This window comes from Kogia breviceps, chromosome 7 (genome assembly GCF_026419965.1).
Source record: "Kogia breviceps isolate mKogBre1 chromosome 7, mKogBre1 haplotype 1, whole genome shotgun sequence".
Taxonomy (NCBI): Eukaryota; Metazoa; Chordata; class Mammalia; order Artiodactyla; family Physeteridae; genus Kogia; species Kogia breviceps.
In genome coordinates this window covers 81,808,620-81,821,094 of record NC_081316.1, presented here as the reverse complement: position 1 = coordinate 81,821,094, position 12,475 = coordinate 81,808,620, and the positions used below count along the sequence as shown (strand labels likewise).

The window sequence follows — 12,475 nt, the reverse complement described above, 5'->3', positions numbered from 1 at the left end:
GTTGAGAGCTATTTGCTTCCAGTTCATGTCTCCACTAATTCGCTCCCCTTTTATTTCTGGGCAGAATGAATCTCTTCCTTGCAATCCAAAGACCTGTGCACACCAAGCAAGAGTCCTGTGGGGGAAAGGACTGTCAGCCCCGATGAGGAAATGGAGATTCAGAGGGGATACAGCTCATCCAAAGTCCCATGGCTAGTTAGTGGCAAAACTGAGGTTTCCGTTCAGCTTCAAAGCCTGTGCTCCTTCTATGCTTTGCTTCATAAATTCCACCACATGAATGTAGCCTTCTACTCTGTATCTGTGTTTTCTGTAATCCCCTCCTCCAGACTGTCCCAGTAGTGATGCTGCAAGATGTTTCATGCATGTGCCATGGCATCAGGGGCCTGGCAGACCCGAGATGTGTGTACACCAGTGTGCAAAGCATAAGCCTGCACGCCCCTTTAGCAACTGATTTCTGTAAAGTCTTAATCATTTAGGTTGGAAAATGCTGAAACGTGTTCACGAGAGCTGAGGCACAATTTGTCCTTTTCTAGAAGTCATCCCCTTGCGCCTTGCCAGTGTACCCTGGTGGGAAGGGCTCTCTGCCACTGCAAAGAATGGCCCCATGTTGTTGGCCTTTACATCCTTGTGTCTGATTTAATGACCAGAAATCAGAGAGACTTGGATTCTACCCCTGCTCACCTTGGCTTCCGTCAGATTCCGAGCCTCATGAGGCTTTGCTGGAGAGCACCGATTCCTGGAGTTGTAGACAGGCTCACATTCGCCTCGTTTTTCCCTTACAGCATGTGTCAGCTTCAGATTCCCAAGCCTTATCCAAGACCCACTGACTCAGGAGCTAGGGGGAGGCTGGGAATGTGTATTTAGATGTAAGTATAATTTATGTATTATGCTTTGTGTTTACTATGTAACCTGTAAGGGATTCTAACATGCAGCCCTGGTTATAAAGCATCTGACTAGCACAACTCTTGGTTTTCCTGACGAGGAAGCTGCAGCCCAGACAGACCTGCCTGGGAAAGCACAGCGAATCTGGCCATCTTGCCATCTCAGCACTCTTCTGGGTCTCTGAGTCCCACTTCTGCCAAAGTGGGTGGGTGCTGGGGGGCCCACGCAGCTAGGGATCCCTGAGGTTGCTGGCAGGAGGCCTCCATGGCTGCCAATGGGGACCAGTCATTTGGTGTTTCTATTTATTGACTCTTTAAACTTCATCATCCAGGGAAAGTTAATACATGACTGTTTGGTAGCAAGAGAAACATAGTCTAAGACCGCAATGACCCGCCCACCCCAAACAAAAACAGAACCAAACACAACAAAAACAAACCCCAACTGACACCAGACCTTTGGAGCTGCAGCTGAAGAAGCACGGGGGCTGGGGTCAGACTGGCTTCTGCAGTCGGGGGACAGGGGAGAGGCTGCCCTCCACGGTAGCCTTCCCAGCCGAAGAGGCCACGTCCAGCCCCTCAGCTTTGGGCATCCTTCCTGGAAGGGCTGCCCCTGGCAGAAGAGGGTGTGAAGAGAGGGAGTCAGTGGTCAGAGTGAGGGGGCTCCTAGGTCCACCCTCCCAAGGTAACCATATGTGCCAGTGCATGAGACACAGGGGTTGGGGGGCAACTGTGAGGAGAGCGAGGGCCCTTTCCCTGCTCAGGCCAAGAGAGAGCCCTGGCCAAGGCCCAGTCAGTGTTCCCAAATTCAGAAACCACTAAGGCACTGCCAACAAGCAAGGAAATGCCAAGGCCTGGGGAAGGCCCCCGGAAGGGAGTCACTGCCCCCGTAGTCATCACCTTGTTCTGGATGACTGAGGGGACTTGGCCCTTTTCTCTGGATACTGGAGGGCAGCCCAGTCAGGATGAGGCCGTGGAAAGTGTATGTTAAGAGGCAGTGTTTTAGTGCCCGGAACATGGAGAGAGAGAGACAGAGAGAGAGAGAGAGAGAGAGAGAGAGAGAGAGAGAGAGAGAGTGTGTGTGTGTGTGTGTGTGTGTGTGTGTGTATGTGTGTGCGCGCGTGCGCGTACATAATGAGAGGGGGACTGGTCCCTCCAGGAAGGCTGGTTAGGGTCCCAGTGTGGTTCCTAGGGCAGGAATAGCGTTTTTGTTTTCTTTTCTCTTCTTTCATTTTCTCAAATCACTCCATGCCCCAGGTCATTGCATAAATAAGTGCTTGGGAAGATACACATCTAAAAAGAAACATAAATACTGTACATGGGAAAGGATTCCATCCCCTAGCCCTCCCACTGCCCCCAGAAAACCCTCCAAATATTGCACATGGCCCTCCCCAGCCCTGTGGGGTCCAGGCCCAGCCGTGTCTTTGGTAGAAGCTCCAGGGACAGAGGTCCTGGGCAGCCCATGGGCCCCCCTCCCCACCCCCATCATGACTGGGAGCACCGGAGCAGCCAGAGAGAGGGCTGGGAAAGGCCCTGGCCCGGCTGGCCCACAGGTGCTCCGTTGGGAATGCTTCCACGAGGATGGGAGGTGGCCCGTGCAGGGAGGGGCGCAGCCCTGGTCAGACACTCCTGGTCAGGGTCTGCCTGTGGGCTTGGAAGAGGCAAGCAGGCTGAGGGCAGGTAGGCGGGCGAGTCCTGGGCCACCATGGACAAGGTCACACCCTCCATAGGAGGAGGTGGTTTGTGCTGTCGTCTCGGCCCACGGTCTCGCTGCTGCCGCTGCCCCCGCTGCTGAGTCGGAAGTCCTCGTAGCCGTCGCCTCCACTGATAACCAGCATTTTAGGCCTGGCCGAGGCAGGGCCTCGGTGCCGAGGGGAGTCCCGATGCTCCAGTGAGGGCAGTTTCTCGGGGCCTGGGGGGCAGAGGGGAGGATCCATTAGCCTGGGGGTGACTGGGGGTGGCACCATCTCAACCTGGCTCTCTTCATACTCATTTCCCACTTCCAACAGCCCTTTCCCAGTTAGGCAACTTAAGTCTTCTCTGGACCCAGACAACTCCTGACCGAGGCTTCCCTGCTTCCTGAGGCCACAGCTACTACCTCTTGGGAGTATGATTTCCTGTCCTGCCAAACAAGACTGCTAACTGTGACCTCTTTCATGTACATTTCCTAATATGTTTCACTTTCTAATCCTCACAATCCCTTTCCTATCCTATCTGCCACTCTATTTCTATTTCCTGCTCTGCACATCACTTCCTGACTCTACTTCCTGCCCTATACATCATTTCCAGTCCTGTTTTATTTCCTGTTGTATATATCCCTTCCTGTGCCATATTGTAATTCTTAGCTTGTAGTTCACTCCCTCGTTCTCATGACATTCTCTGGACAGAATTTTACACACACACACACACACACACACACACACACAGAGTATCCTAATAGGTTTTATTTTGGGGTTTCTATAGCCTATTTCCTGTAATATATGCCACTTCCAGCTCTGTATTACATTTTTCCTCCCTCTTAACCTTCTTCTGGCAGGATGGTGGGGAGTCCTAAACCCAAAGCCGAGGTCCCTGGGTTGGGGTAGGATGTGTAGTAGACCCACCTGTGTCTGGGGGAGGTGGTGGGGTTGAGCAGAGCAGGTTGAAGCCATCTGGAAGCTGGACTGCGGCCAAGAAGCGGACGTGGCCAGTGTGTCCCTGGCCTAGGCCAGCAGGGCTGAGAGGCGCCCGAGGGCAGCTGACAGTACTGGGTGAGGTGGGCATGGTGAGCACGACGCCAGCACTGGTGCCCACCCACAGCAGCTCTTCACACACCAGCAGTGCTGTGATCCTTAGGCAGGCAGCCTTGTGCTGCCGGATGATGGCATCTGAGCCTGGGGTGGGAGACAGACCAGTGCTGGGGCCGAGTCCTGGCCCTGGCTCAGCCTCCTCAATGCCAGGGACAGAAAGGCTCCAAGGGAAGGGGCAGGGGTAGACTGAGGTCAGTACCTGCCAGCATCCTGTGCACGGGAGGTGTGACATCTACCTCTGCCAGCTGCTCAAAGGTGTCTGGATGGTAGAGACACACATGGGCACTACCTTTCAGTGTCACCCACACGCCCAGGCTGGAGTCCACCATGCAAGCCACGCTGCGGCTGGAATCCTGCCCCACGGAGAATGTATGCTGGGGGGCAGGGGTAGAGAGCAGATGGGTGACTGACAGGCCTGCCTTCGCTGGCCCCTCCCTACCTTGTGCTTCACCAGTGCCCATCCCTCCCTCCTTACAACTCACACCAAACCTCTCCAGAAAGCCCACAGGATTGACAGCAAAGGCAGCCTTGCTCCTTGGTCTGGATGATTAACCTTTCAAACCTTGGTTTCACTGGAACCTCCCCACTGAAACCTCAGGAATTAAAATGGAAGTGCCCTTTCTCCATGAAACTTGAGTGAGTTAATGATCAGAGAAGTTCAAATCTTGAAGAGTTTTAAGAGCAATCACTGGCCTCACCCTGTACAGCTGGGGAACTGAAGTCTAGAAGGGAAAGGAACCTGCCCAAGAGCATCAGCAAGTCAGTCACAAACCTGGGCCTGAACCCGGCTCTACACCTCTACACTCCCAGCCCAGCCAACGATGGGGTAAGTGAAAGGGAAATCAAGGGAACTAGTTAACCCTGGATACTACCAGGCTGACAATCTCTAATGTATATATAAATCAAATCAAGACTAAAGGCCAGAATAATGCTAAGGGATACTGATATCAGGAAGGACCTTTGTCCACCCCCCAAAGACCCCAATACCTGAGTTGAGAAATGGGGTTGGGGGCGGGGAGGAGGAATAAAGAATTCTAATGTACATGGGGCACTTACTGTAGCCCTCATCAGCTAGAAAGGAAATAAGGATTTGAGAAGGACAGGGGCTGGCCCAGATTCATACAGTGGTCAGGGGAAAGCCCTGACCTCTCAGCTGGATGCTTTTTTATGGCCCCGTGGTCTAATCTCCTCTCTCGTGGGCCTGGCTCACCCCAAGCACCAATTCCCCAACCACACCGCCATCCCCAATACCTCTAGCTGCAGTGTGTCAGGACTCAGGACAAGGACTCGGTTCTGGCAGCCACACCACAGCCGCCCACCCACAGACACCATCTTGGTGATGGGGCTCCCCTGAGCACCCAGGGTCACCGATTTGAAGTTCTGGGGGTCCCAGAAATGGCCTGGAGTGGGAGTAGGGTAAAGAAAACAGCAAATTCAATCTAGTATTGCATTGAGCCTCACCCTCCCCTGAAATAAGGTGCTGATAACCTCATTTATCAATGAGGACACCAAAGCCCAGAGAAGACCTGGGAGTTACCCAAAGTCACACCTCTAGACTTGTAGCCCCAAGGCCCCATCTTGCTCAAGAGGGAAATCCAATACCAGAAGGGGCTCCAGGGGGGAGGGGGAGGGGTGGGCACTCACCTACTTCTCTTTGGTAGACCACGAGCTCTCCATTGGCCAGAGACACAAACACCTGGTTATTCAGATACCTAGGCAAGGAAAAGGAGTCATCAAGGGTTTCAAGAAGCTGAAGGAGATCACCTGGGCCCAGGGAATCGCAGATGGAATGCCTATGGCTCCTGAGAGACCACCTCCTCCCACCCCGTTCTCTAGGTGGTGGGCACCTGAGTCTAAGAAGAGGTAGTGACTTGCACAAGGACACGGTGTGTGAGAGGCACAGTTAGCCTAGGGCAGGCCTCTGGCCACTGAAAGGAGGGGCCAGTAGGGAAGGGGACCCGGGGTGGGGGCAGAAGGAAGTCTGCATGTGTAGCTGAGAAGAGTCTGAACCAGAAGAGCCATCCAGGGGCCTTACAGGATGCAGGTCACAGAGGCCGCGTGCTGGAGCTTCAAGCTGTTCCTGCGATCACGGATGCTGTCAGAGGACTGGTACACGTGGACACTGTGGATCAGTGGTGTGTACCTGTGACAAGTGCTTGGGCATACCAATCCCTGGAGTCACCCCTATTTGCCTACTTGCCTCCACCAGGATCTCCTCCTGGCAGGTGCCCGCCCAAGGTACCCAAATCCCACAGCCTCGGCCTCCCTGTGGGTTTCAGACCCTCCGGCAGCCCCGGCTGGCAGTACCCTTGAGGTCTGAACCAAAGCCCCTCCTACTTCTGCTTCAGGACACCATACAATTTCTAAAACAGGGACCTCAGGTTCTGGCACCGTGGGCCCGGCACCTCCCCTGTCCCTACCAGCCATCCTCAGTGCCCAGCCACACAGAGCTCTGGTAGGCCTCAGGGTCAACACTCAGCAGGTCCTCCAGGCTGCCACGGGTAAAGGAGCCACGGCTGGACCGGCGAAGGGCTCTCCCATCCATTGGGCTGGTGCCGCAGGGACTGCCAGGCCTGAAGGAGCCGGACAGTGGTAGGAAGCCAGGCTCCTGCTCCTCCTCCGAACTGGTAGTCTCTGCTGTGGCCTCCTTGGAGCTCGGGGTCTCCTCATCTGAGGAAGACAAAGGTCTCTTTCTCCATTCCCCTCTGCCAGGCCCAAGACCTGGTATCTCTCTAGGCCTTAATCTTCCCTCAGTGCACCCTTCTGGGCCATGCCCCGCCTCAGGGCCTCCCACCACTGTTCTCCCCACACCCCCAGACCTCTGCATCAGCTCAGCCCTTGTTACCTTGCTGACTGAAAGCTCTGTGCTACAGGCTCATAGTCCTAGCCTGGCCCCCTCCAATCCACCACCACGGACAGAGGGACCAACCACTCCACCCCTCCTACTCCATCTTCCTCAACTGGACATTCCAAGGTCCTCAGGATCCAGCCGGACTATCCCATGCTCTCTGGATCTTTGGTGTCATAGCCGCTGCCCCCAGTGCTCTCTGTGCTAACACCCTGAGGCTTGATTCCATGCCTTTGCCTATGCCCACCCCTACTCACCCATCACTAACAGCTGGGCTGCCCCCTGCTCTGGGGGTCCACCCTGCCTGACAGCCCCAGCTGGATACTCACTGCCAAAGCTAGAGGAGATGGTGGACCGGCTGGCCTGGCTCTGCAGGGTCCCAGAGGGGCTGGGCGAAGACTCATCGTCAGAGTCACTGTCAAAAGGCACCAACTCTGGGCGGGGGTCACCCTCGGGGGGGCCTGGTGCCATCTCCAGGCCCGAGCCCGCAATGGAAATGTGCAGGCAGGGCTGGGGCCCCGGCTCGGCCAGTGTCGCCGCTTCCTCGTCTGCCGCCTCAACGTCCAGTTCTGGCCCGGTGGGCTCAGGTGCCGTCTCTGGGGGGTTCCTCAGGGACGCAGTCCGCTCCCTGCGAGACGAAGCGGTGGGGATGAGAGCCGCCAGTAGCCAGGTTCTGCCGCACTCCAGGCCCCGCCCACATCACGTTGGAGCGGCCTCAGTGTGTGCTGAGGGGGGGGACCCCCCTTGTCCCCAGGCCCCGCCCGCGCCTCACCTGTGGCACCGGCGCTGCAGGCCTGGCACGGCCCCAATGCAGAGGATGCGGGCGGAGCAGACGGCGATGCAGGCCTCCACGTCAGGCTCGGCGCGCAGGCTCAGCAGGCATACCTGGCCCACGTAGCCGTCGCTGTTGCACACCCACACCTCAGGCGTGGGCTCTGAGCAGCTGCTCAGGGTCGGGGCTGCGCATGAGAACTGCAGAAAGCGCCAAAGGATAGGGGAAGATGAATGGAGGAACTGCTGCCAACTCCACACTGCTCTCCAGGCCCTCGTGGGTGTGTATGGATTCTCAACACACCCTATGCATACACGTGCACACATACAGCACACATGACACTCTACACATCAAATGCACACATCCCTCTGTGATATAGGTATCATATATTCATATGTGTTTACACATATATCTACTCCAAATATGATCACACATACATGTATGTGTGTTAACAAATGTGAAAAATGGTAACTTCTGTCCATATGTATGCACTTATACAAGCACATAAATAAGACACTTTCACATCAATGGTATAGTTCTGTTCACATGCACAGATACATATGTGCATGAATATACCCATATACATGGGACACATATGCACTGTCCATGTGCTTGTGCAGAGAGCTGTACAAAGACATAGGGAGCCATTGCAATGTTCAAGACATGTACATGATGCTGTACACAGAACAAAAACACACAAACACATGCTGGCTTAGACTACATGCCCCCACCTACCCAGGTGCATACACACACCTGCATGCCGCTGCGGGTTTTCATGATGGGAATGGCCTTCAGGAACTCAGGGTCTAGACAGCTTTTGCTGGAGGCTGTAGTGGAGATGGACAGACAGACACTACTTAGCACCCACCTCACCCTGGTCCTGACCTTGCCCGTCTTCCTTCCTCTCCTGCCTCTCAGGGTCTCTCCAGGGACAATGAGGTGGCTGTGCGTTATGTCCTACTTGTCCTTGGCCTCAATTTTCCCATCTGTACGATGAAAGAGGTAGACCCAGAGGTCTCTAAGGATTTTCTATGGACCCCAATCAACAGCTTTCCCTGATCCAGGACTGCTCAGTGTGTGTGTGTGTGTGTGTGTGTGTGTGTGTGTGTGTGTGTGATGTGTGTGTGTGTCTGCGTGTGTGTCTGTGTGTGTGTGTGTCTGTGTGTATGGGGCTGCGGGGGAGGTCCTGGCCATCCACTCCCACGATAGGGCCCCTGCCCTAAGCTGACCTTATCCACAGAATCCCTGCCAAGGAGGCCCTGGGGAAGTGCTATATTTCTCTGCAGAAGTCTAAGTCTACCCTCCCACTGGCAGAGACTGGAACATAGGACATGGCAGTCTAGGGATTTCTGGCTCCTGATGTCACAGACAGCTGCAAGGTGCTGCCCACTGCCTGGAGGTTCTGGGAGGAGGGCACTGGCCCAGGCCCTGGCTTACCCAGTTTCCTCTTGGCCTCATCAAAGACCTGCTCGAAGCCAAGGCGGGCGTCAGGGTGGGGGAACTCAAAGATGAAGGAGTCGGTGCCCTCGGGCCTCGTGGTGCACAGCTCCAGCTTGGTAGGAGGGAAGGAAAGCGCATAGCACAGCGCCTGCTTCTCTGACAAGTCCCGGTGCATGGCAGCCGAGAGGTCCCGCAGTGCATCATCCAGGCTCTGCAGGGATGAGGGCCCAGGCCTCAGGGCCTCACTTCTCCCCACAGCCTGACCCTGCCCTGGGGATGGGACTGGGGATCTGCCTTTTCCCTCAGACAGAAAATGGGACTCTGTTTCTCCCCTGAGACCAAGAGGTAGCCTCTTGGATCCCTCCCATAGACATGATGGGCCCTCTCTCCTCCCTCAGCTGGGGATGGAGCTGTGTCTCCACCCTCAGGCCTGGAACACATGACTTCCTTCAGATGGGGTGAGGCTGTATTTTCCCCCTCAGGTAACTGACAGCGATGTCCTCTCCCTCAGGCAAATGACAAGGCTGTTATTTCTCCTTCAGGCTGGGTTAGGGAACCTCAGGCAGAAGGCGCAGACCTGGTGGGGGAAACCGAGGCTCTCAGAGAGCTTGCTCATCTGGCCCAGGGTGCTCAGGTCCTCGTCCAGGCGGCTGATAGCTTTCTGGATGTTCTCTCGATTGGCGGCTTGGGACGCCCCTAGTGGGGACAGAGGAAGGCCATGGGCAGATCCAGACACAGACAAGGTCGGGCTTCGACAGACACTCCTCCCCTCCCCTCCCCTCCCAACTTGCAGTTGGGTGCAGGGAACAGCCTGACTAACTGACAGCTTGTAAACCACAAGACCTCAGGTTAACATTAACCCCAAAGTTAATAGGCAGCTTGGACAGAACCTCCAGGCCCAAGAGCAGGGGACTGGGCCTGATTCACAGCCACCTGGCACAGGGTGTCGGTCCCTTGGAAAACTCCCTGGAAGAGCACAAAGAATAAACAGCAGACGGCTCTGCAGGTTATGCAGGCTCCAGCTGACGCTGGAGTGCTGGGTGGTATAGCCTCCCACAGGGGAGTCAGCTGGGCAGGCAGAGCCTCCGGCAGTCAAATTTGCTGACCGGGGACTCAATTCCCCCACACAGGAGGGAGCAATGAGCTGACGACCTAGATTCTCTGGTCCTACTCCGTACCCGACCACTGCCAAGTAGCTGGCCCTACACGCCTGGCGGGGGGCGAATGCCCTAGACCAGTGGCCCACCAATGGGCTGAGTAGACGGCCGCGGAGTGTACTAGACAAGCCAGGGCTGAGGATATCTCCTGCTCCTTCTGAGGGGTAACTGTTCCCCCAGAACCCTCCCCCACCTGGGCAGCCACGCTTTCTTCCCTGTGACCCTCGCCCTCTCTGGCCACAGCTGACTGGACCAGGTGCGGACACCTAACCTAAAGGTAGTCGTTTTCTCCACCGGCCTGTTCTCTAGTGAGAAGAGATGAGCCGGACCAATAATCAGCTTGTCTTCCTACATAGGGGCCCGTGTGGGGCAGGCCTGGGTTCACCTAGGGGCTGAGTGAGCCTCTCCCTCACCCCGAGGGCCACTTCAAGTGAGCTCAGCGACAGAGTCTGGGCCTGACCTGCCTGCCGGTCCAGAGGTGCCCTCACCACCATCCCAGAACCACCACCCCACTCAGGAAGGTGAACCGCTCATCCTGGAGCAGCTGCGGCTGAGAGCTGAGCGAGAAAGGCCACAACGCAGAAAAGGCCATGATGGATCACAGGAGTTACGAGGAGGCAGAGAAAGCTGACAGCAGTGAGGAGAACCGGCACAGAGGGGAGGGAGGAACACACACAGCCGGCGGGGCGGCTCTTTGAAGCCGCTGCCTCAGCTCCCAACAGTCTCAGCCCCAAACAAAAGGATCATTCCAACCAGCCTTTTGACTGGACTGACTTGAGTGAGTCTGTTCCCCAGACACAAAACTGGTGGCCCAGAACAGTGCGCCATCATCTACTATGAGGCGCCTAAGTGCGTTTGTGCACTGAATCAAGGCTACGGGTATGTCTGCGCTCCCTGCACCACCGCAGCCTAGCCCACCTGCTAGCCCATGGCAGGCCCCTGCCCGGTCAGAAGGTGGTCTGCATGGACAGGCCCTGGTCCGGCTCTGCAGGGCACAAACCGGATCCCACAGGCCAGCCCCCTTGGACAGGATGGGAAAGTGAGGCCAGAAAGCAGAAAAGCAGATAGATAGCCAGCCAACCTGACCACAGCACAAACCCTTCAGGCAGGCTTCTCAGAGGAAGACCCCCCAAAGCCCAGAACCCCGGGCAGGCCTGAGCCAGCCCCACCTTTGATGATGTCTGCGTCTTCCAGTGGCAGCTTCCACAGCAGCTTGTACTTGCTGGCCGTGTCAATGACGCTGGCTGCCGTGTACCTGTGGGGAGCCAAGCGGGTGCTCTGGCCAGGGCTGGGGAGTGGGCCACGGAGGGACAACCGCTCCCGCCGCCCGGGCTCCCCAACCGTATCCTGGCCGCTCACAGGCTCATGGAGCTGCGCCGCAGGGAGCCTGACTTCCGCTTCAGGGTGGTGCAGACGATGAGGTCCGTGAACAGGAAGAGGGACCGGTCCTTCTTGCCACCGACTGCCTTCTGTGGGGACCGACGCAGGATTCAGGCCCAGAGGCCCACCCTCCTGCCCACCATGCCCAAGGGGACAGCCAGGCCCAGGGAGGGGGGAGGGCTCCCCCACATGTCCAGAGTCAGAGGCAGAGGCAGAGCTGGGACGTGACCCAGGCCTCCTGCTGGGGTGGAAGAGCAGGAGGCCCGTGGGCAGAAGCTGTGAGCAGAAGTGTGAAGAAAGCAGGGAGGTGGCGACAGGTGGGCAGATAACGGGACACTTCTTACCACTTCAATGACCATCTCCTGCCTCAGGAACCGCCGCAGAGGGGCCTGGAGCTGTGGGGCAGGAGGGACAAGGCATCTTGAAGGCTCATTATGACTCCCTCCCCTCTCCAGACCCCGGTGACCCCTTGGTCCCGCTCCATGGGCCAGGTCAGTGGAAGCAACATCTTGTCCACCCTCTTGATGCTGTGTTGTCAGGCCACGGGATATGTGGCCAGAAACAGACACGGGAGAGGACACAGATGTGGACAGAGATGGATGCAAACACACTGCAGACACTGCTGTGGGCGTGGACATGGCCACAGTTCCAGGTTGGAACCAGGCATGGGTGGAGCAGGGCAGGGCGGCACTCACATCCTCCATGCCCTCGATGTGGGCCTCGATCTCCTGCAGCACACGGGCATGCCGCTCTGCCTCCTCGGCACTCCGCACGCCCTTGTTGATGCGTTCAGCCACCTGCTTGATGTTGCGCTGCGCATCCAGCAGGAGCGGGTGGTCCGGGTGGTCCTCAGGCGTGTGCTTTAGGAGGTCCTGGGGTGGGGACGGGCACCAGACCTCTGCTTAGCTGCCCCTGTCAGGCCCTGGGGCCCCACAGTGACTGCTGGAAGAGGAGGGACTGGGGGTAGACTCCAGAGAGGACTTCCTTTCCTACCTGACCCCTGTGTCTCCACCAAGTGGGGGCCACAGAGCCCCCTGCATCCCCACATGCCTCCAGGCTTTGCCCACCTGCCCACCCAGCCCCATGCCCACCTTCACCAGAAGCTCATAGCGTGGGATCCGCTGCACGGGCTTGATCATGAGGTCGGACAGTGCCTGCTTCTCCTTGTTCTCACGCATGCTTTGCTGAAACGCAAAACGGTGGATGGGCAC

General features: G+C 56.8%; 1 protein-coding gene across 2 annotated transcripts in view; it reads right to left on the bottom strand.

Annotated features, from left to right (window-relative positions):
• Nucleotides 1-1,170: 1,170 nt before the first annotated feature.
• ARHGEF17 (Rho guanine nucleotide exchange factor 17) overlaps nucleotides 1,171-12,475 on the bottom strand; it is a 57,556-nt gene continuing 46,251 nt past the window's right edge. Inside the window, exons 5-22 of one of the 2 annotated variants that reach the window (XR_010841433.1) lie at nucleotides 12,356-12,448; nucleotides 11,960-12,136; nucleotides 11,609-11,659; nucleotides 11,244-11,353; nucleotides 11,054-11,139; nucleotides 9,305-9,423; nucleotides 8,725-8,938; nucleotides 8,041-8,114; nucleotides 7,288-7,487; nucleotides 6,845-7,143; nucleotides 6,088-6,337; nucleotides 5,703-5,789; nucleotides 5,312-5,379; nucleotides 4,919-5,067; nucleotides 3,867-4,041; nucleotides 3,482-3,751; nucleotides 1,851-2,790; nucleotides 1,171-1,409 (exon numbers count right to left, since the gene is read on the bottom strand). Coding sequence is in view for 1 of the 2 variants with exons in the window: in XM_059069668.2 (XP_058925651.1) it covers nucleotides 2,594-2,790; nucleotides 3,482-3,751; nucleotides 3,867-4,041; nucleotides 4,919-5,067; nucleotides 5,312-5,379; nucleotides 5,703-5,789; nucleotides 6,088-6,337; nucleotides 6,845-7,143; nucleotides 7,288-7,487; nucleotides 8,041-8,114; nucleotides 8,725-8,938; nucleotides 9,305-9,423; nucleotides 11,054-11,139; nucleotides 11,244-11,353; nucleotides 11,609-11,659; nucleotides 11,960-12,136; nucleotides 12,356-12,448 (2,619 nt within the window). In the remaining variant the exon portion in view is untranslated. Of the gene's footprint in view, nucleotides 2,791-3,481; nucleotides 3,752-3,866; nucleotides 4,042-4,918; nucleotides 5,068-5,311; nucleotides 5,380-5,702; nucleotides 5,790-6,087; nucleotides 6,338-6,844; nucleotides 7,144-7,287; nucleotides 7,488-8,040; nucleotides 8,115-8,724; nucleotides 8,939-9,304; nucleotides 9,424-11,053; nucleotides 11,140-11,243; nucleotides 11,354-11,608; nucleotides 11,660-11,959; nucleotides 12,137-12,355; nucleotides 12,449-12,475 lie in introns of both variants that reach the window. The other variant, XM_059069668.2, reaches the window with a different exon arrangement.